The 25,412-nt window shown below is 37.6% G+C and overlaps 1 protein-coding gene and 1 long non-coding RNA gene across 6 annotated transcripts in view; one reads left to right on the top strand and one right to left on the bottom strand.

The window, feature by feature from the left end:
• The window catches only part of LOC124104368 (uncharacterized), a 44,155-nt gene extending 19,076 nt beyond the window's left edge, over positions 1–25,079 (bottom strand). For all 4 annotated transcript variants that reach the window (XR_006855412.1, XR_006855415.1, XR_006855413.1 and 1 more), the window contains exon 1: positions 24,915–25,079. This is a non-coding gene — a long non-coding RNA (uncharacterized LOC124104368). The remainder of the gene's footprint in view (positions 1–24,914) is intronic.
• Positions 8,596–14,045, top strand: LOC124104352 (guanylate-binding protein 6-like). Of its 2 annotated transcripts, none has more exons than XM_046461246.2 (3): positions 8,596–9,165; positions 10,541–10,668; positions 13,943–14,045. In XM_046461246.2, the coding sequence occupies exons 1-3, from the start codon at positions 8,922–8,924 to the stop codon at positions 13,979–13,981; spliced, it is 411 nt and encodes a 136-aa protein (XP_046317202.1). In that variant the 5' UTR covers positions 8,596–8,921; the 3' UTR covers positions 13,982–14,045. The 2 variants fall into 2 exon arrangements, with proteins under 2 accessions (XP_046317202.1, XP_058440972.1); XM_058584989.1 differs by having other exon boundaries at positions 13,836–14,031.
• Positions 25,080–25,412: the final 333 nt, after the last annotated feature.

The following is a 25,412-nucleotide window of genomic DNA, read 5'->3' as shown; positions in this document are numbered from 1 at the left end:
ACAATATGCTGTTTATTGTGGAATCAGCTGAAGTAAATTACAGGAATAAATAACATTGTGCACAATTTCCCAACTGCTATTGTCATCTCTAATTTTTGAGCAGGATAAATCCCCTTTTCTGGCTCTAGTGGCTACCATAACCCTGGTTTCTCTCCCAGTCTGAGGCCCAGTACAATTCCTCATTCCAGGCAAACTTTTCTACCTAAACACCATTATGTAAATGGTTATGTAAATTACTGATCTTTGCTAAATCAAACCCTTACATGTCAGTGTTGTACATAGTTATTTCATATTAAATAAATAACAAATGGTCTAACAAGTTAGTGACCACTTGAATAGCCATACCCAAAATATTATAGAAGTAACCCAGAAATTGTGTCGTCAAATGCATCTTTTCCTAGTTAAGTGGAAATCTCTTTATTTCTGTCTTATGTGTATTTGTATTATTTAAAAAATCACTTCATTGAAAATAAATTTATAATACAAAAAACTCAATACAATTAAAAAAAGCCACTAATCCCTTCAATTAGCTGACAATTCCAAAAAGTAGAGTATTCTTTCAAAGTTTTATCTTGATAGATTTGTGAGTACTTTTTACAGATGAAATCACACTAAATGGATCTAAAAGTAAATCATTCTTAAACTATATTTCCAAATTTATGTTTAGACAATAAATTCACTTTATCTAGAAACAATATTGACAGGTAGAAAAATTCAGTTTCTTTACATATAAACTTCACAAAAAGATTCAGTTTTCCCTGGAAATATATTTGGTTTGCTTGAAAGAAAGATCTTATTGGTCTGAAAGAAAAGCAACTGATTTCCTGTCATTATTCCTGTTTCAAAGCAGCCCAGCCCTGCTTTCACTTTCAATCTCACTTATAAGGGGAAATGAAATTTCAATTCGTGTCCTAAAATGGACCCTATAATTATTTCATGGAAGTCTGGGGATTTCTTAATTGTTATCATTTACAAAAACAACAGGAAGCAGACAGGCTAAAAAAGTTAAAGAAGGTGAGATGATGCAAAATTGGTGAGTCCTTATCAGTTTTTCTCAAATCAGGATTAACCATTGATACACAGAGTAGAAGGATTAAAATATGAGCCCCTATTAATGACAGCCTGTGAAAGAATCTTATTTTGGGGTTGGGCTTTAAATCAATGATTCAAAAATGACTGTCCACATCATATTCTCTCTCTCTTTCTCTCTCTCTCTCTCTCTCTCTCTCTCTCTCTCTCTCTCTCTCTCTCTCTCTCTCTCAGCACTAATGTGTTCTGAAGGCTTTGGAAGAATGATAGTAAGTAGGAAAAATGTAAATGAATAGCTTTTATCAAATAGTCTTATTGACTATTACTAAAGTCAACATTTAAAAACTTCTTAATCTGCAATTGACCATCTCTGAAAAATTTCAAAAACATATATGAGGAGCACTTTTTGGAGTACAGGTTAACAACAATCTACTGAAGTATTTCACTATCAAAAATCAGATATCACAGACCACAGGGGGAGACTAAAATATCTCTTTTTAAATCTCATTAGTAGGATCTTGGAACCAACAGAGAAGATATTCTTTCCAGTTATTCTCACTGAATCTGTTACTCATGGAATGAGGAATGTCCCAGACTCAGGGATATACTCACAATTGTGTGTCTGTCACCACAATTGATGTGACATAAGTAATGATGTCAGAGAGACAAAGACACAACCATCTGAGAAATTAATGTTTAAACACATATTTGCAACTATAACTTGATATTCTGTAAACTCTCTTTAGGATGATTTCCACTCTCCCACCTACTCAACCAGCTGTGTCTGCCCTCAGATCACACGTACCCTCCAAGAGATACTGTGTCTAATTACCCAATCTTCCTTGTCTACAACCTCTTCCCCAGGGAGGCAAGAGATCGTATCAGGTTATAAGAATGTCCTACCATATGGGGACAGACATCAGTATGTATGCACTGAAGGAAGAAAAAAAAAACACTAAATATGTGGAGCTATTCTGTAGAAAATTCTCCCAATCAGCACACATGTAAAATTTTAAAGTGATGAATCGTTTATCGTCTTGTCCCACTTGTTTTCTCTAATTGTTTTATTTTTAAAAAATTACTATTTATCAAATTATTACTGAACAAAAAGAAAAGTAAAAAAATTGAAAATCATGGAAACATTTTTTCTAACTATTATGCTACCCAAACAATGACTTCTAAGGAATAAGCACTTGAAATATTACAGTCTCTAGTTATCTTCTATGCCAAGGACCCTTAAGCCAATGATATAAGGTACATAAAGAAATGTTCATATGTCTGTCTTGGGAAGATCTAGGGAAGAAAATCTTCATGGAATTGCTAAAGCCTGAGTACCGGCAAATGTGTCCTTTCCATGTTCTGTCACTTCAAGCACCTTCTGCAACCCACTGGTGCTGGCCTGTCTGTTCTACAGAATCTTGAAAAACAAGGATTGCTATGACTTTTGATTTTGATGTCCTACTCAGGTTCACTGAGTCGGTGACCGTATATCTAGCATGAGTCACATTTCAAGAAGAGCCTTATGCCTCCACTGATTTTTATCAAGCAGAGGCCCAATACCAGTCTGGCCCTTACCTTTGGACATATATATAAAAGTTAAAAACAAAAAGATGCAAACAAATAAAAAACTATCTTCATACAGTAATTTCCTGGAATTTTTCTATTTTTTATAAAAGGAACTAAATCTACTTGTAATGCACACTGAAATATGTGGAAGGTGGATATTATTCACCTCTGTATCTCCAAAATGAAAAAAATAAAGTAAGGAAAATAATAGAAATTACATGATTTCTATGTTCAAATATGCTCCAAATGATGATTAATTAAAAATGCATTTTTGATACATAGAATTTATTTTATTTTGATGTCTATAATTTATTTTATTAATTATTATTTTAATTCTACATATTTATGGTGTACAGTAAGGCCACTAGATGGATACATGTATATAATGTGTGATCTTCAAATCAAGATACATAGCAGACAAAAACATTATTATATATAAAACAACCAGTTTTCATTTGCTGATACACTCCCCAATGTCATTCATTCAGAAGTTTTCCAGTTATTCTTTTGAATGCCATCTAGTTAGGCCTTCTCCATTGCCAAGAGACACACCATACTCATTGGTACTCAACATCCTCCTTGGTTTGCCCTCTATGAACGAAAGTTTCCTACAACATTCCAGAAATTGCCAAGGCAAAGAAAATCAGAAATGAGAATTTAGTCACCTGGCAAGACTGAATTGTTGGGGGAAGCTGCAACATTTTGGAAGAGAGGCAAGAAACTTTCTTAGCCAGTTTTTACTACAATAACATTGCATGATAATACACAATATAAGTGAATGGATTATAAGAACTCCTACCTATTTCCTGCTCATGTAACTAAAATTGGCTACAGAAGGTAAGCTCTAGGTTCTGGGTTAGGGTCAATTCTAAGCTCTGTGTCCTTTCCATTTGTACTCAAAAAAAAAAAAATCTCAAAATGAGATTTTTATTCCTTTCTGGGGTGCAAGTGGTACATAATAAGACTGATAAGAATATGGAATGTCTTAAAAACTCTGTCCTTTGCACTCACATTTCATTGGCAAAGTAAGATAGATAGTCAATTCAATTATTCCAGTGTGAAAATATAATCATTCTATGAGATCAAAGAGAAAACTCAATATTCAAATCTATTACACATAGAATTTGGCCTGATCAGCAATGGCTTGATGATATGTGAATGCAGCCAATAACTAATCATTACCTGTTGTGGCTTGTTATGGTTTGGATGCAAGGTGTCCCCGAACAGCTCACAGGTAAGACAGTACAAGAAGGTTTAGAGGAGAAATTTGGGGGTTGTAAGAGCCTTAAACCAATTAGTGATTTAATCCCCTGATAGGGATTAACTGAATGGGAACTGAAGTGGTAAGGTGTGGCTGGAGGAGGTGGGAATTGGGGGTATGCCTTTGGGGTATACATCTGTATCTGGTGAATGGACACTCTCTCTGCTTCCTGATCACCATGATGTGAGCTACTTCCCTCTGCCATACTCTCCCACCATGATGTTCAGCCTCACCTGGAGTCCCAAGAAATGGAGTCGCCTTCTAAGGAATAAGACCTCTGAAACTATGAGCCCTCAAAAAAATTCTTCCTCCTCTAAAATTGTTCTGGTCAATTTTACTTACAGCAGCAAAAAAGCTGATAAAAATATGGCTCATCAAGGATTCTACTAAGTGACTAATCTCTGTGGAACCTTGCTTATGTCAGTTGCAAAATGACATCTTGAAGACCCAGGTACTCACCCTTGTTTCGCTGGTCTTATTTAGGATGGTCTCTAAAGTAGTAGAAGACTAAGATCAGGGGTCAAAGGGCTAACTATACTTGATTTGCCATCAGGCTACCTATCAAATAAGATTGAGGTAGATGATAATGGGATCATTGAGAATACATAATATTTAAACAGAGCACTCCAATAAAAACATTCTCATTCTAATGACATTCAACATTGTGTATATCACACTAATTACTTGGTGAAGGGGCACAAGGACTAACTGAGAGCAGCTCATTACCTTTGGAAGAAAAGAAGTCTTATTCCTTAAGATTTCCAGGCTCTCCTTCAACAGCTGGCTGCCCTAGAAATTATTGCTTTGTCTACAAATTCTCACCATTGTGATGATGACAGCTTAGGCTACAGGAACAGAATGGGCAGCTGACAGCAGATGAGTGTTTTAAAGAAAGGGAACACTAAAAAAAAATAGAAAAGGGGGAAAAATAGACTGGCCTGGAGGAGTCATCTTCATTCCCTAATCAAAGCAGGATCATGTCAGGCCACCAGTGCACTTCTCTTTCCCTCAAAGCCTACTGAAAACAGGAAAGAGAGAGAGAGAGAGAGAGAGAGAGAGAGAGAGAGAGAGAGAGAGAGAGAGAGAGAGAGAGAGCGCATGGAGTTCAGCTGGCAGCCATGGGAGCCACTTGCTGTTGCAGGGACACACCCTGGTGCTAGCTGTGGAAGTGCTGCCCTCTGCTGCTCCATCTGGGAGGTGACTGCTTCACCACAGACCTCTGAAAGGAAGTAGAGGGAGGAAGGCAAGAGGAGGGGCATTCCTGTTGTAGGCAGCTGTCCAGATCCCAGAGGTTTAGGGATTCAGCAGCACTGGATAAAAATCCCCTTATTCTGCTCTGGTGTTAGTCCTTGGAAAGCACCAGGGACAGACACATAGATGCTGAGGTCTTGTGTGGATCCTGTTTTCTCCTATCACATGGAAGCTATGAACAAACCCTCTCTGTTCATCTCTATACCAAAGTGTCAATTTCAATTTTGTGAAATCTTTGGCCTCAAAAAATGAAAAGAAAGATCTGTGGTTCCAAAACAATTTATTTCCCTTTTCAGTGGTACTGGGGAGGGCTTGGAGTGAGCATTTTCTAACAATGAAATCTGTTATCGAGTCACAAATTTAAAAGTTCTTCCACTTAAAAATGGTGCAAGTGTGTAAAGGGGAGCTTCTGGGGATGACCTGGAGACAGTGCACATTGTCCGTACCCTCAATGGGCATCAGGTTACACCCTCCAAGGACTTCTTACTGTCTGCAGAAAGATAAGGGGCTTTGTCATCAGGCTCTGTGCAAGTCAGTGAACCCATTTCCTAGGGAACTCAGATTGCCCACGAGTGTCATGGTATGCTCAGGGATGCCGTCAGTCAACCCATCACAATGTGGTATTGTATCAACACCTGATTTAACGGTAGCTTCTTGGGCAGGGGAAATGTGTGCTGACCTGTGAGAAATGACAGAGCAACTTCAGATTCTGTTCCTAGGCCATGTGAACTTCCCCACAACCCCGCACCTCATCTCACAAACTGTTTACTGCTTCTTCAGAAACTGTGAAACCTCAATGGTTCATCCAGGAAGAACTGAGTGAAGTTTCGATTTCAGTTCTATTCATCTTCACATTTTTTTTTTGGGGGGGTGGGGTAGCTGTAATATCCTGTTTGTTTTCAGCTTCTAAGAAAAACGGTAGGTTTTTGGAGGAGCCAGGTGCACAAGCAACTGAGAACCTGTCCTCTGAGTGCTGAGCCCTTGCCAGGTGAGTGAGCTGTGGAACTGGCTCTCCATGAATTTGTCAACTAAAAACATCAGTGAATTCCCCAATGCAAACTCCACTCAGGGATTGCACTGGAGAGTGAAGGAAAACCATGCACAGCCACTGGGAGTGGTCACATGGAATTTGTCACAAAAGGTTCTGTGCCCCCACCCCCAGCTTAGAGGTTCTCTTCTCTACAGAGGCAGCAGGGAGGGGAAGTGTGCTCCCTATACTCCTGTCCTCAGTGGTCTCTTGACTTATTCCTATACCTGCCCTCAACACAGTCCATGAGAACCTGCATTTTCTCTCATTTTCATGGAGGCCTTACCTTATTCCCTGCTTAGGTTTTTCTGAGAACTTGTCATTATCAGATCACAGTTGATTTTGTTTTGTTTATTATCTGTTTCTCCACTAGAATAGAGATCCTTGAGACAGGAATTAACATTCATTTAGTACACTCTTTGATAATGGATCTCTTGAGCAGTATCCAAAACGTGGCAAGGATTCAAAAAATATTATTTGACTTAATGAGAAGAAATTCTTTTGTAATGCCTAATCATAGTTCTAAACATTGCTCATCTCTTACTAGTTTTTATTCTTCCTCCTTTTACCCCAAAATGTTGATATTCTCAGGGCTCTGTTATCAGTGTTTTGCTTTCCTCAATCTCTTCTCAAAAATCTCAGGCAATATGTTCTTCCTCTCTCTCCACATTGTTTTTTATTGGTGCATTATAGTTGTCAATAATGATGGGATTTGTTTTCACATAATTGTACATGCACACAATATAATAATATAATTTGGTCAATTTAACTCCCCAGCACTCTTCTTGACCTCCTGAGTTTGACTTATTTTGCTTAACATATGGTCTCATGTTCTATTCATTTTCCTGCAAGATTATGGCTGAATATAGCTACAGTGTGCACATATACCACATTCTCTTTATTCGTTCATTTGTTGATGGTTACCCAGGCTAGTTCCATAGTTTGGCTATTGTGAATTGTGCTGCTATAAACATGGTTATAGGTGTATCACTATAGCATGTTGACTTTAATTCTTCAGGGTGAATACTGGGAAGTGGTATAGTTGGCTCATATAGTGATTCCATGTCTAGTCTTTTGAGGAAACTTGATACTGATTTCCACAGAGGTTGTACTTATTTACTGTCCCACCAACTGTGTAAAAGTGTTCTTTCCTCTCCACACCCTCTCCAGTATTTATTAGCATTTGTGTTCTTGATGACTGCCATTCTGAGTGGTATGAGATGAAATCTCAGTGTAGCTTTGATTTGTATTTCCCTAACTGAAAACCATGTTGACCATGTTTTTGTGTATTTGTTGGCCATTTGTATTTCTTCTTTTTAGAAGTGTCTGTTTGGTTTATTTGTCCATTTATTTGCTTGTTTCTTAATTTATATATTTTGGATATTAATCTTCCGTTGGAAGTTTAGCTAGCAGAGATTTTTTTCCCCATTTTTTAGGCCTTTTTCTTCACATTCTTGTTTTTTTTTTATGGGCAAAAGCTCTTTTACATTTTATGTCATCCCATTAATTAACACTTCACCTTATTTCCTGAGCTTTAGGGGCCCTATTGAGAACGTCATTGTTTGTGTCTATATGCTGAAGTGTTGACCCTGTGTTTCTTCTAGGAGTTACATAGGTTTTAGTCTTATTCTTAGGTCTTTGATGCATTCTTAGTCAATTTTTGTGAAAGGTGAGAGGTAAGGGTATAGTTTCAATCTTCCTATGAGTAATCAGTTCTCCAAGCACTGTTTGTTAACAAGACTTTCTTTTTTCCAAGGTGTGTTTTTGGCAACTTTGTCAAGGCACAGATGACTGTATTAGTATGTGTTTGTTTCTGTGTCTTCTAATCTGTACCATTGTTCTATGTAGCTGCTTTTATGCTTGTAACATGCAGTTTTTTTTACTATAGCTCTGTCATATAATTTTAAGTCAGGTATTATGATGCCTCCAGAATTGCTTTTTTTCTTTTCATTTGCTTACAAATGTTTTGACTATTCTGCTATTCTGGCTCTTTTATTCTTTTTAATTAATTTTAGGACTCTTTTTTCCCTAGTTCTGTGTAGAATGTCTTTGGTATTTTGATGGGGATTGCATTTAATGTATATATTACTTTGGGTAATATGGCCATTTTCACAATATTAATATAATTAATTAATTATGATTATTATAATTAATATAAAAATTATATTATCATAATTAATATAAAATTATATTATTATAATTAATATTTTAAATGTCACTGATTCATGAACATGGGAGTTCTTTTCATCTTCTGAGGTCTTCTTCAATTTCTTTCTTCAATGTTCTATAGTTTTCAGTGCAGAGGTCTTTCACCTCCTTGGTTAGATTTATTCCAAAGTAGGTTTTGTTTTCTTTTTCTTCTTTTTTTAGGTTATTATGAATGGAATTGTTTTCCTGATTTCTTTGTCAGCAGATTTATTGTTGTATATAGGAAATATATTGATTTTTGTATGTACAGATTTTGTACCTTGCCAAATATTTATTAGCTCTAGCAGTCTTTTGATGGAGTGTTTGGATCTTCTAAGTATAGGGTCATATTGTCTACAAACAGTGATAATTCGACTTATCCCTTCTTGATTTTTATCCCTTGTATTTTGTTCTCTTGGCAGGCAACACTTTTTGAGTCTTTAGAGGAAATACAAGATAATGTACATAAGTCATCTATACTAGGACTTAACATTCTAGATAATGTTTTTCCTTTTAAAAAACATACAAAATGTAGAAAGTTAATGTAAACATTCCACAAGCAGAGAATTGACATGTAAGTTCCTCAAATAGCCATCAGAGATGACTTCAAGATCCTGGGATTCACTGAGTGGCTTTTCAGAGTTACAGGTGACCATGGCATTTGAATCTACTATGAAGCCCCCCATTTGTTTAGTGGAAAACAGGAATGAGCAGCTGACAATGAATTCAGAAGACTTGAGAATTCTTGACAAGATATGTCAACCTGTGGTGGTGGTGTCCACTGTAGGGACATATCGTACGGGGAAATCCTACCTCATGAATCATCTTTCAGGACAGAATCATGGTGAGTGTGGTCCTGGGGCAAGGGCAGTTGCTTGGAACCACAAATAGGACAAGTTGATCTCACTTTCTCTAGGGTCATATAAAGGAAGAGGCTAATCAATTCTTCCACTAAGGAAAATTTATAATTGTTACCAGCATATTTATAACCTCTCACCTATCCAAAATTATCTCATTCTTTGTCCATTAATAAAGAGCTCTCCAACCTTATCAAAATATCTGCTTCGCTGTTCTTCCTGAGGCTATCCACTCTCACCTTCTCTGGGGCTCTAGCAATCATTCCCTTTCCCCTCATCTGAATCCTTTTGTCCAAGCAATATGACCATTTGACGTAGCATGCAAATATAGTTAAGTTTGTCCTTTAAAAAAATGGATGGGCAGAAGGATGCATAGTAAGATCTCTCTATATCCAATGTCCAAATTGAGCTACCAGTCCATTTTTTCTCTATTGATAGCAAATCTTTGATAAATTAGCATGCCAGTTTCTTTACTTAGTCTTTTGTAATATGCAAACTATAACAGAGTAAAAAGCATAAGTATACAACATAGTTAATAAATATAAAGTGAATAATTATGTAATCACTATCCAGATCAGGAAACAAAACCTTACCAACATTCAAAAGCCAAATCATCCTCACACAGTCATCAAAACTCATTAACATTTTGGTTTTTGGGGACACTCTACTCTTGCTTCTAAATAATGATTCTGTGGTTTATTATACATACTACAGAATAACTTAGTTTGGTCTTCTTTTGACTTTTATATAAAACAGACTGTGGTATGTGTATTCTTGTGTGTCTTTCTTCTTTTGCTCAAGAAGAAGTTTATGTGCATCCTCTGTTTAACACACATATCTGTAATTCATTTGTTTTCAAATGAATTTACACTGTAGTATGCTTATGCCTGGGGATGCCACAATTTATTTATCCATTTGTTGTTGATGAGCAGTGGTATTATTTCCAGGTTTTATCTTTAATGAATAAGGTAGTTATAAATATTCTCATATTCTCAAATTTATATCTTGGTGCACATGTACAAAAACTTCCCTTGTTCAACAACTAGTTGAACTCAACTTGAAGCCAGAGGACACTGGAGCTTTTCCTGGTCAGATAAAAATACGTAGGAAAATGCTGGTTGATAGATTTTACACTAATTCTGTAATGTGAAAGAATTTTAGCACTCGAAAGACTGAGGCGAATTGGGGTCACAGAGTGTTTTTGAGAAAGATAAACAACACTTGAATTGATTTATCCTTGTGAAATAGTAGCAAACACTAACTTGCTCAACACTGTACATTCCTACAGATTTAACCCCTGTAACCCCTGGCAGCTTTACCTCTCAGTTTCACTCCATGTTATCTTCTCCTCTTCCCTCACAGGCTTCCCTCTGGGTTCCACAGTGAGGGCTGAAACCAAGGGCATCTGGATGTGGTGTGTGCCCCACCCCAGCAAGCCAAACCACACCCTGGTCCTCCTGGACACTGAGGGCCTGGGAGATGTGGAAAAGGTGAGGCAGAGAATGTGCTGTACTCTATTCATGTGCCATTCAATTGGTCACCTCAGTCTGACATCTGAGATATATTCTTGTACTTGCAATCCAATTATGAATAATGAGGCTACTAAATTCCATTTCCTCAAACTTCTCTAGCTACCTAAAATACTTTGGTTGCTTGAGTCATTTGTTTTTTACTGTCAAATAACCTGATAAGAACAATTTTAGGAAGGACAGTTTATTTGGGGGGTTCATGATTTCAGAGGACTTGGTCCATAGATAGCTGGCTCCCTTTGGGGATCAAAGTAAGGCTGCAAATTATGGTGGAAAAGTGTGGTGGAGGGAAATGACTCACGTGTTGATCAAGGAAGAGAAAAAGACTCCACTATCAGATACAAAATATGTACCTCAAAGGTATGCCCTCAGGGACTCACATCCTCCAGGCACACCTTCCCCACCTTCAGTTACCTCTCAGTTAATCCTCTCAGGGCATTGATTCACTGATTGGGTTAAGGCTTTCATAATCCAGTCATTTCTCCTCTGAACCTTTTTGCATTGTTTCACACATAAGCTTCTTCCTTCCTTCCTTTCTTCCTTCCTTCCTTCCTTCCTTCCTTCCTTCCTTCCTTCCTTCCTTCCTTCCTTCCTTCCTTTCTCCCTGCCCCTCCCTCACATGCAAAAAATAACATTGGTAAATTAGGACAGATCTTCTTATTTTTAAAACTGAGATGTGAAATTTAATTTAATAAATACACATCAAACAACTGAAGTCCAAGGCTCCGTGCTAAGTGCTACAAATCTATCAGTCAATAAGATAAAGACCTAGAATCACCTTTTAGAGACAAGAAATATAGAATGAGATCACTACAAGGAAAAGATGCAAAAAGTGGGAAACTGATCCAGCCATTAGAGTTAGGGAAAACTTCCTGAAGAAAGCTCTAATCTGTGGGGTCAGTGGGTTTGGTAACATTAAAAGTAGAGGCCATGAAAATAGGCTTTTATCAAAGGAATCCATTTAAATAATCTTCAGAAGAATTTCAGCTTCATTATTAAGATTTTAGTCCGGGTCTCTGAGCTCTGGACATGAAATTTTCACTGTCTAAAAGCATGAGCTAGATCCAATATAATTACAGCAAATGGCAAAATTTTAGGTGTTTTATCTTTACACAATTAGTTGAAATCAGTCTTTTCACCTAATTTATATTAGTCTGAATCTATTGAAACTAGCAGCAGTAGATCTTTGGCTTCAGTACTACACATTTGGTAGGGGGCGGGGCAAGGAAGGAAAGCATAGACTTAGAAATTCTGAATTTAAAAATTCAGTTTTGCGTTCTCAGTTGTCCTCTCAGTAGAATACCAGTATGGACTATTGACTTGTAATATGTTATATCTGATTACAATTGTCAAGAGACAAAATGTAAAGGATCACCTGTGGAGTAATACCTGTGAGGAGACGCACAAAGAACAGACACAGACACAAAGGGTACAAGTGACCAGACAGGATGGAGCAGAGTGAAGTGAAGTGGTGAAGAAGAAGTGCAGAAGTGTCCTCTCCTCCCTGCCTGGGGGTTTATTAACTCAAAGAACACATACCTCCCATTACCATGACTATATTCTAATTAGAATTTCTTTAACCCTGAGTGCTAGATAAGGTCCAGGTTAGAATAAACAGGGGGCCCCTATTCTCTATGGAGACCAGATAATGCCTACATAGTTGTCTTATTACCTCAGAGGGAGGAGGCTGGGCATCCCAGGTCTGGGAAGCAGGGTAAACTTGTGAAGGACAATGCTTTGTCAGCCAGGCATCCTGTGCTTTTGCACAGGAGTTTCCCAGTAGCTAGGTATCTCCTAGCAGCCAGGCATTCTGTGTCTTTGCACAGGAACTTCCTAGTCACCAGCATGCCACCATCACAAAGTTTGTAGACCCCAATCCCAAACACAGAATTCCCACAACAAAACAACAGAACATAAGCCAATGGCAGCAGAACTACTATACAACTGGTAACGGGATTTGAGTAGCATCTGGATCTATTTTAAAACCTTTTAAGTCTTGCCATTAATATCATTTAGGTCTCTGTTTTCACTCTGGCCTGCACACTCACTGCTTCAGTGAAATAAAAGAACCCTGTGCTCTAACAACTGAGGCTTGGTGCTGCTGATCCTTCCACTTGCTTGACCCCTGCAAATTCCACAATTCCATATTCTATAAGCTCTTCAAAACTCAGCTAATGACTTCTTGTTCTGAATTCTCAGAGCAATTATTCACATTCATGGACGTCCCCACCCCACTGTTTCTTTTATTTCTTCTTCCTTCCTTCTTTCCTTCCTTTCTTTCTTTCTCCCTGGCCCCCCTTCTTTCTTTAAAATAATTTTGGTTCCCTCTCCTCACAGATTATCATTTGTTCTCTGTTTATATGTATTATGTGTCTGCGCCTCTATAAAGTGATATTCCTGTGAGCAGAGACTCTCAGAACTTTGTATCTACAAAACCAAATGCAGGGTGTGGCATTTTGTCAGATGTCAAAAAGAGTGTTGTTCAACTTAATTGAAATGTGATTATATCCTTACTGTAGCCATGATGAAGATGAAATTTGTCATGAGTTATTGCCCAGTTATTATGAGATACCTACTATGTCTTAGGTATTTTATTAACTATTTTATGCACACTGAGAATGACTTTCATTTGTCTTCATAGCTACATAAACTAATATTCTGAGAGAGACAAATATAAATATCAATAATGGAATATAAATTTAGCATTATCTTAAAATTCTGTTATTTCACCTATGTTCAGAAAGAGTACAGCTAAAAGAAAGAATGAATAACTTTAAATGAACAAATAAATGAAGAGTAGACTTCTAAGTTCTTCTCTCGTGTGCTTCCTGGGGTGACCCTAAGAATGACTCCTGGATCTTTGTCCTGGCAGTGCTTCTTAGCAGCACCTTTGTCTACAAGAGCATGGGCACTATTGACCACCAAGCCCTGGAGCAGCTACAGTACCTTTCCAAGAACCAAACAATCATGTTTTATCGAGGGAGGTTAAGAGAATAGCAACTGAGACTGTTCCTTCTATCTTCTAACTTGATTGTCTTGGTTGAGTAAGAGTGGACCCTGGGGGAAAAAAAAGGAATGTTCATAAAACTTGTTGCTAAGTGATCTGGAAATTGTTTCTCATTCCTTAGCTAAGATCCCAGCTATGTGACTGAACTAACACAACTAATCAGGGCAAAATCTGACCCCACACCAGATGAAGTAGAGGACTTCTCTGAGTTTGTAAGTTTCTTTCCAGACTTTCTTTGGACTCTTCGAGATTTCACACTGGAACTGAAGTTGGATGGACACCCCATCACAGAAGATGAGTACCTGGAGAATGCCTTGAAGCTGATTTCAGGTATCCAAGGGTAACTTTGGTGCGGGGAGTTTCAGTTAGGAGGTGGGATCAACTAAGCCCTGTCTGTCAGTGCTCAATATAACTGTTTATTTGAGACTGGAATTGAGGCTCTTGTTAATGGTGATGATGATTGACAGGGGTCCATGATTTTCATATTTATTTTATAATAATGTTCAGAGGCTAAGATTTAGATTTACTAAGGAAAGTTAGGGCTCAATGTTGTACTCAATAATTTTAGAACAATCAGTATCATGAAAAATTGTGAGGATTACACTCAATGCCATCACTTTTAAGGCTCATATATCTGTTACTTATGAAGTGTAACTACTCCTTGTATTTTGAGGAAAAGAGTTAATCAACCTAGAAATAAGTAAACCTAGAATCACAGGAAATGTAAGGACCTACTTTAAAAGATATTTCACTCATTATTCCAAAGTATATAGTAACATTCTTCAGAGAAAAGATGTTTGTATAAGAAATTGTTCATGGGGGGGCAGTGATACTGTCTACATCTTCATTTTACCTTTTTTACAACATCACCTTATTTATCCCACAAACTTACATGGTGTCATGTTACTATTTAGCAGAGTAGATAAGTACTGTTTATAAATTCTTTGAATTAACATTTATTTTGCACAGCTGATTTATGCCACAGAATCTCTGTGAGACAAAGTCAAATCCAAAATAATATGACATCAAGCAGTACACATCAGACTTTTAAGACAGGACACTGGAGATCCAACATGGCGGCGGACGCGGAGAGATCAAGTCTCTGACCTCTTCAGCTGCGCGGGCATAGGGAGTCATAAACAGTCTAAATGCTGTTTGCTCAGGATCACTAGGCAATGCTGAGCTGACTTGGATCTGGGGCGAACAGTCTGGGCCTCTCAGAACACACACCGAGCCCGGATTGGCTGAAATCAAGCTCCCGTTCACCTGCTTCTCGCAGACAAACTGCTGTGACTCAGCACTAAACAATCCCGCTGAAACAACTGGTCGGCCCTTCTGCACCTACGGAGGTAAATGCCAACCAAGCCTTCATAGGCAGTGGCCACAGGATTGAAACAGGGCTTGGGAGAGCCAGTCAGGACCCACCCGTTGCATTGGTCACCTGGCAAAGGGAAACGAACTGTCGCCATTTGCATGGGATACCACCATGGCAGAGAACTGACGTCAGCAGAATGCGGTGGAGGAGATAACTTCATTGAAACCAGCGGCGACAGTGACTTCTTCCCTTCCGTGCTAATACTTTTCCTCCCAAGCATCAAATAAATTTATAGGAGTAGACAGTAACTCAGCAGTCAAACAGAACAAGAAGTAACATGAGCAGCATGAAAAAGCAAGGAAGAAAAGGAGTACAAACAATGCAGGACAGCCTAAATATTCAGGAGGACCTAGAGTCATCAGAAAAATGGTCATATAAAGAACTCAAGGAATACCTTAGACAGATGGAATGGAACCTTAAAGAGGATATGAGACAGCAAATTCAAACAGTGAAAGAACACATTGAAACTGGATTACATAAACAGATAAAAGAAGAAGTTAAGCATCTTTATCAGGATATAGAGATTATTAAAAAAATCAAACAATAATTCTAGAAATGAAGGAAAATATAAACCAAATTAAAAACTCAATTGAGAGTATCACTAACAGAGTGGAGCAAGTAGAAGCCAGAACGTCAGATAATGAAGACAAAATATATCATCTTGAAAAGAGTCTAGCCAACTCAGAAAGGCTGGTAAAAAATCACGAGAAAAACATCCAAGAGATATGGGATAACATAAAAAAAACAAACTTAAGAGTCATCGGGATAGAGGAAGGTATAGAGATTCAAACCAAGGGAATGAGTAAACTGCTGAATGAAATAATTACAGAAAACTTTCCAGAAATAAAAAAGGAAACGGATATACAAATTGTAGATGCATACAGGACACCGAGCATACAAAATCACAGTAGACCAATGTCAAGACACATTGTTATGAAGATATCCAATATACAGAACAAAGAGAAAATATTAAAAGCTACAAGAGAAAGGAGGCAGATTACATTCATGGGTAAACCAATAAGGTTAACAACGGATTTTTCATCACAGACGCTGAAAGGGAGAAGATCCTGGAACAACGTAGTTCAAACACTGAAAGACAATGGATGCCAACCAAGAATTGTGTATCCAGCAAAATTAAGCTTCAGGTACGACAACGAAATAAAAATCTTTCATGATAAACAAAAGTTAAAAGAATTTGCAGCCAGAAAACCAGCATTGCAAAGCATCTTGAGCAAAACACTACATGAGGAAGAAATGAAAAACAATAACCAAAACCATCAGTGGGAAGTGCCTCAGTAAAAACAGAGGGCGGGGGGAAAGCTAATCATGGAGAAACAAACTAAATTTAAAAAAAAAGATAAATAATCAGACATGGCTGGAAGTACAAACCATATATCAATAGTAACTCTAAACGTTAATGGCTTAAACTCTCCAATAAAGCGACATAGGCTGGTAACATGGATTAAAAAAAACAAATCCAACAATATGCTGCCTCCAGGAGACACGTCTGATTGGAAAAGACATACACAGGCTGAAGGTGAAAGGTTGGGAAAAAATATACCACGCACACGGTCCTCATAAGCAAGCAGGGGTGGCCATCCTCAGATCGAATAAAATCGACTTCAAGACTAAGTTAATCAAAAGGGATAAGGAAGGACATTATATACTGTTAAAAGGAACCATTCACCAACAAGACATAACAATTATCAATATTTATGCACCAAATAATGGTGCTGTGACGTTCATAAAACAAATTCTCCTCAAGTTCAAGAATCAAATAGACCACAACACAATAATTATGGGTGACTTCAACACACCTCTCTCACCATTGGACAGATCCTCCAAACAAAAGTTGAATCAAGAAATTATAGAACTCAATATCACTCTCAATAATCTAGACTTAACTGACATATATAGAATATATCAACCATCATCAAGTGGATATACTTTTTTCTCAGCAGCACATGGATCCTTCTCAAAAATAGACCATATATTATGCCATAGGGCAACCCTCAGTAAATATAAAGGGGTGGAGATAATACCATGCATTTTATCTGATCATAATGGAATGAAACTGGAAATCAATGATAAAAGAAGGAAGGAAAAATCCTACATCACGTGGAAAATGAACAATATGTTGCTGAATGATCAATGAGTTACAGAAGACATAAGGAGGAAATCAAAAAATTCTTAGAGATAAATGAAAATACAGACACAACATATCGGAATCTATGGGACACAATGAAAGCAGTTTTAAGAGGGAAATTCATCGCCTGGAGGTCATTCCTCAAAAAAAGAAAAAACCAACAAATAAATGAGCTCACACTTCATCTCAAAGCCCTAGAAAAGGAAGAGCAAAACAACAGCAAATGTAGCAGAAGGCAAGAAATAATTAAAATCAGAGCGGAAATCAACAAAATTGAAACAAAAGAAACTATTGAAAAAATTAACAAAACTAAAAGTTGGTTCTTCGAAAAAATAAATAAGATCGACAGACCCTTAGCCATGCTAATGAAGAGAAGAAGAGAAAGAACTCAAATTACTCACATACGGGATGAAAAAGGCAACATCACAACAGATACTACAGAAATACAGAAGATAATTAGGAATTATTTTGAAAACCTATATTTCAATAAAATAGAAGATAGTGAAGACATCGATAAATTTCTTAAGTCATATGATTTGCCCAGACTGAGTCAGGAGGATACACACAATGTGAACAGACTAATATCAATGGATGAAATAGAAGAAGCAATCAAAAGACTACCAACCAAGAAAAGCCCAGGACCGGATGGGTATACAGCGGAGTTTTACAAAACCTTTAAAAAAGAATTAATACCAATACTTTTCAAGTTATTTCAGGAAATAGAAAAAGAGGGAGAACTTCCAGATTCATTCTATGAGGCCAACATCACCCTGATTCCGAAACCAGACAAAGACACCTCAAAGAAAGAAAACTATGACCAATATCTCTAATGAACCTAGATGCAAAATTCCTCAATAAAATTCTGGCGAATTGGATACAAAAATACATCAAAAAAATTGTGCACCATGATCAAGTAGGATTCATCCCTGGGATGCAAGGATGGTTCAATATACGGAAATCAATAAATGTTATTCACCACATGAATAGACTTAAAGATAAGAAACATATAATCATCTCGATAGACACAGAAAAAGCATTCGACAAAGTACAGCATCCCTTTATGTTCAAAACTCTAGAAAAACTAGGGATAACAGGAACTTACCTCAACATTGTAAAAGCTATCTATGCTAAGCCTCAGGCTAGCATCATTCTGAATGGAGAAAAATTGAAGGCATTCCCTCTAAAATCTGGAACAAGACAGGGATGCCCTCTATCACCACTTCTGTTCAATATAGTTCTCTAAACACTGGCCAGAGCAATTAGATGAAAGAAATTAAAGGCATAAAAATAGGAAAAGAAGAACTTAAATTATCACTATTTGCAGCAGACATGATTCTATACCTAAAAGACCCAAAAGGGTCTACAAAAAAAAACTACTAGAACTAATAAATGAATTCAGCAAAGTGGCAGGATATAAAATCAACACTCATAAATCAAAGGCATTTCTGTATATCAGCAACAAAACTTCTGAAACGGAAATGAGGAAAAACACTCCATTCACAATATCCTCAAAAAAAATAAAATACTTGGGAATCAACCTAACAAAAGAGGTGAGAGATTTATACAATGAAAACTACAGAACCCTAAAGAGAGAAGTAGCAGAAGATCTTAGAAGATGGAAAAATATACCATGTTCATGGATAGGCAGAACTAACATCATCATTAGACACCCTTCAATAAACTGAAAATAGTTCTTCCCAGAGAGGATTTAGAACAAGGAATTCTGGTGAAACCAATCATTTCTTTTATTTACTCAGAATGATAGTTTTTTAGGCCAAGTAAGAAGATACAATAGGAAGGGAATAATTTTGTTCTCATAAAATGTATCATTCTTCCAGTGGGTAATATTCAATAGGATATGTTGTATTAACACTAAATTTTAATGGTAACTGGGTGTGTGCTGATACATAGTAACACTGAGGATGATGACGACCAGTTGTTAATAGACACTGAACATTCACTTCCTATACCAGGTACAGTTTCAGGTCATTTTCTTGCAATACCAATTTAATTCTGGTATTAAATTGGTCATGGAAACTAAATGCTACTGTCTTCCACATTTATGCAGTAAAGAAATTAAGAGCATGAGGATCTTATAAGTGGCTGAAGATCATACAGCCAGCCAGTGACAGAGCTGATAAGGCAGCCTTTAGAAGCTCAGGATTCTTTTCTTCTTTTGAAATCCTCCAGCTGTTTTCCATGATGGCTGCACCACTTCACATCCCCCACCTGTTCTACAAGGTTCCCTTTTCTCCACATCCTCAGTAACTTCTGTTCTCCTTTGGCTTATTAATAATAACCACCCTCACAGGTATGTTGTGATCTCATTGTGGTTTTTACTTGTGTTTCACTAATATTAGTGATGTTGAGCACTTTTACAACTATATGTTTGACATTTGAATTTCTTCTTTTGAAAAATGTCTATTCAGATTCTTTCCCCACTTTTTAATGAAGTCATGTATTTAAAAAAAATCTGTTGTGTTGTAGGAATATCTAAAATACTTTGTAATTAACCTCTTATCATATGAATAGTTTGCAAATATTTTCTCCCATTCCTTATATTGTACCTTTCATTTTGTTGATAGTTTCTGGGCTGTGAAGAAACTTTATATTGATGCATAGGCCCTTATTTATTTTTGCTTTTGTTTAAATGCACAAAATCATCGAGAAGGCAAATGTCAGTGGGTATTTCACCTAAGTTTTCTTCTAGGCATTTTACAGTTGTAGGTCTCATGTTAAATCTTTCATTCATATTAGTTCGTTTTCATATAAGGTATAAGACAGTGGTCCAATTCCATTCTTTCCTATCTCTTTATTCTGTTCTACTGGAGTTTGTGTTGATTTTTATGCCAGTACCATGCAGTTGTGATTACTAAATAATACAATTATATATGTCATATATGTGACAGAATATTATTCAGTCTTTAAAAAAAAGCCCTACCAATGATAACAACATGGATTACCCTGAGAATATTGCACTAAAGGAAATGAGCCAGACACAGAAAGACAAATGCTCTATAGTTCACATTCAGTGGCACCATAACATACATCTATAAATGAGTAAGCCCTGCCCACCTGATGTACAAATGTGACTGTAGACAAAATAATCTGTTGTGTACCTGAATGTTACTAAGAGTAGACCTCGTCATTCTCATGAATATAGAAGAATGTAACTGTGATGTAATCAATATGAAAATTGGCTTGATTGTAGGAACCATATATCAATGCAGACATATATTAAACATCATGTTGTACACCTGCAATGTGTACAATTTTTATTTGTTAATCTCAACAAAGATGAAAAGAAACTCAGAAGTCAGCCTAGAAAAGTTTCATTGTATAGGTTGGGAGATACCAGTCAAGGAAACTGTAGATGTGATCCTAGTTAAGAAACCCTAGATGAGATAGAGCAAAAGGATGTGCACATACCACAAACAAAGGACAGGATATATTTCTAGACCTGCTCCTTCATCTGACCAGGGATGCAACCTGAGGTGGCAGGTGGGGAGCATTCATGAGAGAAGAGGCTGCAAAGGTAGGATAGAGCTGCTATACAAGGTTTTCATGTCTCAGCAAAGAGCATGAACTTCCGTTGTTACACAGAAGGAAAGAAATCTCTATGGGATCATAACTAAGAAGGATGCAAATTTTAAAGTCAGTTTTATGGTTTTATGGAATAATACCATCCTCATCTGAAGACCAGATCTTTGATACCTAAAGTGTTTTTGTTTGTTCTTGGTTCCCCAGGCAAAGGAGGTCCTCCAGAGCTTCCTACATCCACTGTCTGCCATAGAAAAATCCATTCTGCAGTCAGATAAAGCCCTCACTGATGGACAGAATGCCATAAGAGGTATAGGGGAGACCATAGCTTTCAGAGGAAGGGAAGGTTCCTGCACAAAACTTGACTACTGGGCAAGAAAACCTTGCTGAAACCAGAAGCTTCTTCCTGCTATTGAGCACAGGCTCTGCTAAATCTGAGAGCAAGAAGGGAGTCCAGCAAATAGTTTTCCATCACATTTGCAAACATACTCTTGCTGTTGTGGCTATTGGGCAAATTGAGAGATTCCCCTCTTGCCTGTTCTGAAATCACCTTGGTGTGCTAACCTAGGAGGCTAGAATGCAAACCTGTTGTTTCTTCTCTCTTCTAAAATCTTTGTGCGGGCCAAAAAGGAGGCAGATGAGAAGGAACAGGAGCTACTAAGACAGCAGAGAAAGAGCAGCAGGAAAGGATGAAAGCCCAAGAGAGAAGCTTCCAGAAAAATATGTATCAGCTTAAGGAGAAGATGGAGAGAGAAAGGGAGAACATTCTGAGAGAGCAGGAAAGGGTGCTGGAGCACAAGCTGAAGGCGAGTCTCTACAGGGCCTAGCAGGAACCTGTCAGACACTGCCTGTTTACTCAGAATGGGATGGGACAAAATGTTAGATACAGACAGCATTCCAAAGAGACACTCAGAAGGTAAATGTTTCACTGACACAGACACCTCAAGTGCACCTGGATCCTAATGAAGCCTATAAATCTATGAGACTCCAGCACTTTGTATATTTGGAGGCTACAGATAATAGACTTTGGAGGGTACAGATAATAACCCCCAGGTGGTGGCTTACTCTTTGTTGAGATTATGTGCCCCAATTGAGGAGGATTCTGGCACAACCATCCAAGAGACCTAAAACAGATCCTTATGGTCTGTATGCATCAGATTTGGCCTCATATAAAATTAGGACAGTAAAAGATCAGAAATTGTTCCACTTGCTGGTTCATCTATATAAGTAGAGTAAAACAAACCTGTCTCATAACCAGGAGCTTGATGTCCAGTGTTCTGTACAAGGCCAGCATTTCCCATGACTTGTTAGAGGATCACATCCATGTCGCCTTGGTGGATGTGAGAATCAATCAGAATTCAACCTCATTCTCCCCAACACAGCATCCTTTGTGTTGGAATAAAATCCCTCTCCACCTCCAGTGAGTGTGAGGAAATCTCACAAGTGTGTAAGCCCTGGATACTCCCCCTCTTCAGGTCAAAGGTCTGGAAATACCAAAGAATATTCTAAGGAGTAGAGAAATGGACACACGTGTTAACTGCTGAACTTCTTAAATCCAGAACTCTGACAGTTAATAACCAGGGATTCTCAAAAGTGGACTCTTCCTATTTTATAGGTCCAAGAAGGACTGCTTATTGAGGGATTTAAAGAGAAGTCTGAGGCATTAACTAAAGAGATAAATCTAAGAGAAGAGATTGAAACATGTAAAAAGATGATACCCTCGATATTTTCACAGATTCTTGATATAGCTCCCACTGTTTTCCTTGTAATAGTCCCTGGGACTGGTAAAACTAGTTGGAGTAGGTGTCAGAACCCACTGACAATCTGTAATTCCTGGCACAGCAGAGATGCATAAAGAAAGACACAGCAGAGATGCATAAAGAAAGACACACGCACATGCACACATCCAGTAGAGAATAAGCAGCACCTTTATTTCTTCCCTGCTTCTTTTATACAGCAAAAATGAAACACATCTTTCCGGCAGCTTAATCTTATCAAGCATGGATAGACGTTCTCAGAGTAACTTTGTTCATGGTCATAGTGCTCCATATTTCTTATTATCTGAGTTATAGTTAATTTCCAGGCAATCACATATCTATATCTATATAGGTTTTAAACTTGGCAGAACATTCTTTTCTCTCATCTCCTCAAGACTGCAACAAGGACACAGCTCAAAGAGTTCATAGTTTTCACAGAACCCCTTTGTTTTGCTAAGCACAGCAAAACTTAACTGTTTGTGTGCGTGAGCACACAGGTAGGGATGAAAATTATTAGTGCCATTAAGAGTAGCCAGAGGATTCATCATAAGAAATTATAAAATGAGGCGTCTTTTATTTTAATAGTATTTTACTATAGCTCCTTTTAAAGGAGATTGTGTCATATCAGCTTCATTCAAGAAAAATTAAAAATAAAAAGTAGTTATCAAAGATATGAGTTTATCCCATGGTTTTTATTGAATTGAAGAAATAAGAAACAACTAAGACAATAGGAAATGATTTCTAGAAAAGGCTTAAGTAAAGCAAAAAGCTAAATAGCCATGTGAAGAAAATATTTGCAATTCATATCTAGTCATAAAGGTTTTTTAAGTCATGATGAGCTCTTGTGGAAAATGACCAACAACCACATTGTTTAAATAGAAAGAAATGCCGCAGTCTGGCTGGGCACAATTCAGGAGCCACTTGTCAAAAGAAATGAACTTTATTTTCAGAACACACACACACTGCACCACACAGCTCTTCAGGAAAACCCTCAGAGCCCAACTGCCACCACTGGCTTCCCACAAGCCTCTCAACCTCCCCCACTCCTCCTGCTCTTGAGGCAGATTGGCTGGGTTGTGTGGGCGGAGCCAAAAAAAGTCCCCCAATGAGCAGCTCTGTGGTCTGAAAGGGCGGGGAAACAACCCAATGAGCATCACCACAGAGGAGCCAATCAGTTGGCAGCTAGAAGTTTGCTGGGACCACTGTAAGCCAAACATCAGCTGGCAGCTGGAAGTTTGCTGGCAGCTGGGAGTTTGCTGGCAGCTGGAAGTTTGCTGGGGCCCTTTCGGCTGTGGCCCTCAAAAAGGAAACATGAAAAAAAAATTTCCTTTTTACTAAAACTAATGTGCAAAATGAAACTGTGAAGGACATAGTTTTGCCTTCTTAATGGATAGTGAAGAACAGTTTTAATAATATACATCAAAAATTAAAATATACATATCTCTGATCTAGCAATTCCATGTACAGGAAATTCACTTATGTGTCTTTTCACCCAAATGAAAATGATTTTTGTAGTGGTTTACTTATTTCAGTGTCATGATAATTACAAAAGACTGGAAGCAATTGAAAGTCCCTGTGTCAGGTACTAATAAGGTAAATCATAGGACATATTTTTAGAATAATACTCTATAATCTTTGTAAAAAGTTGGGGTGTTGTATGTGTAGGGGAACATCTCCAAGTTTTAGCATTAATGAAAGAAAAATGTAGAAAGTATGAATACTTAATTTATAAAATATTGAATATGCATATATGTTATAACCTACCTGTGGAAAATACAAAACACTAGTGTATAGTCACATTAGGAAGGCACCTGTATAGTTGAGGTGAAAGAAGAGAGCACGACTAACTTTACATCATATATTCTTCCATGCCTTTAACCCTTTGTATGAATTTTTTACATTCAAACAAATACAAGTATAATTGGCAAAACTGAAAATGAAATAATATGTGTTTGGGAAATTCCAAGGACAGGATGAAAGTGGGTTTAGTACTACTAGAAAGAGCAAAAGTCCGCTCAACTAGAAAAGACTGCTCCTAAGACCAAGGACCTAGAAAGCACAAGACATCCTGATTTTTTGGTTTTCATTATGACCTTTCAATAAGGCCTTAAACATCTATTTCCCAGAATATGCTTTTCAAATTAGGTTTAAGGCGAACTGGATCCAAGGGTTGCAACCATTGAATCCTTCTATCTAGCGTTACCCTGACCTTGATCCCCTTCCATCCTTACTCCAACCCTTTTCCTGTGGATTGCTTTCTCCATGATGGCTTCAGTCTTCAAACCACTCATACCCTCTGGAACCACAGCACCAACAGCTACAAAATTAGAACCCTCCATCTGTAAGTTCAGAAATTCTCTCTTTCCCAGGATCTCTACATACCTCCTAAAAGCTCTCTTGATAGAAGATCTCATGACTGCCAATCCAGATGCATGTGCCTGCCTCTGAGACAGGGAGTCCTGACCACCAGCCCTACTTCATCCGAGTGGAATAGTACCTGGTGGTAAAGGCCATGGGAAAAAGGACAAGAACAAACTCAGCACTTCCACTGTTCTCTGAACTCTTATGGCTGAAGAAATTCTGCACAAATATTTGCTGTCTGTGACTGATGCAACTTCACAGACAGATGAGACTCTCATAGAAAAGGAAAAGGAGATCAAAGGTGAGCAGAGACCAAGAGACTATATACTCAAAAAAATCTCTTTAAAGTTTAAATATTTGGGTAAAACTGTTACCATTAAACTAAGTAAAAATCACATAGGCTGTCTTGGCTCCTGAAACCATTTCTGAGAATATTGTATGCAGTCACTAGCATCATGGCTACCCCATCGAAAAATAGTCCTAGAACATTCCCTCTGTCTATTACATGTAACATCATTG

The sequence above is a fragment of the Marmota monax genome, unplaced genomic scaffold (assembly GCF_021218885.2).
Source record: "Marmota monax isolate L192 unplaced genomic scaffold, Marmota_monax_Labrador192_F-V1.1 WCK01_AAM20220418_F8-fsc00070, whole genome shotgun sequence".
Lineage (NCBI taxonomy): Eukaryota > Metazoa > Chordata > Mammalia > Rodentia > Sciuridae > Marmota > Marmota monax.
This window is presented reverse-complemented; position numbering and strand designations above follow the sequence as displayed.

Coding starts and splice junctions, on each gene's coding strand:
- LOC124104352 (XM_046461246.2), top strand. CDS start 8,922: ATGACTTCAAGATCCTGGGATTCACTGAGTGGCTTTTCAGAGTTACAG. Junction 9,166..10,540: donor TCTTTCAGGACAGAATCATG/GTGAGTGTGGTC, acceptor CTTCCCTCACAG/GCTTCCCTCTGGGTTCCACA. Junction 10,669..13,942: donor GCCTGGGAGATGTGGAAAAG/GTGAGGCAGAGA, acceptor GTTTCTTTCCAG/ACTTTCTTTGGACTCTTCGA.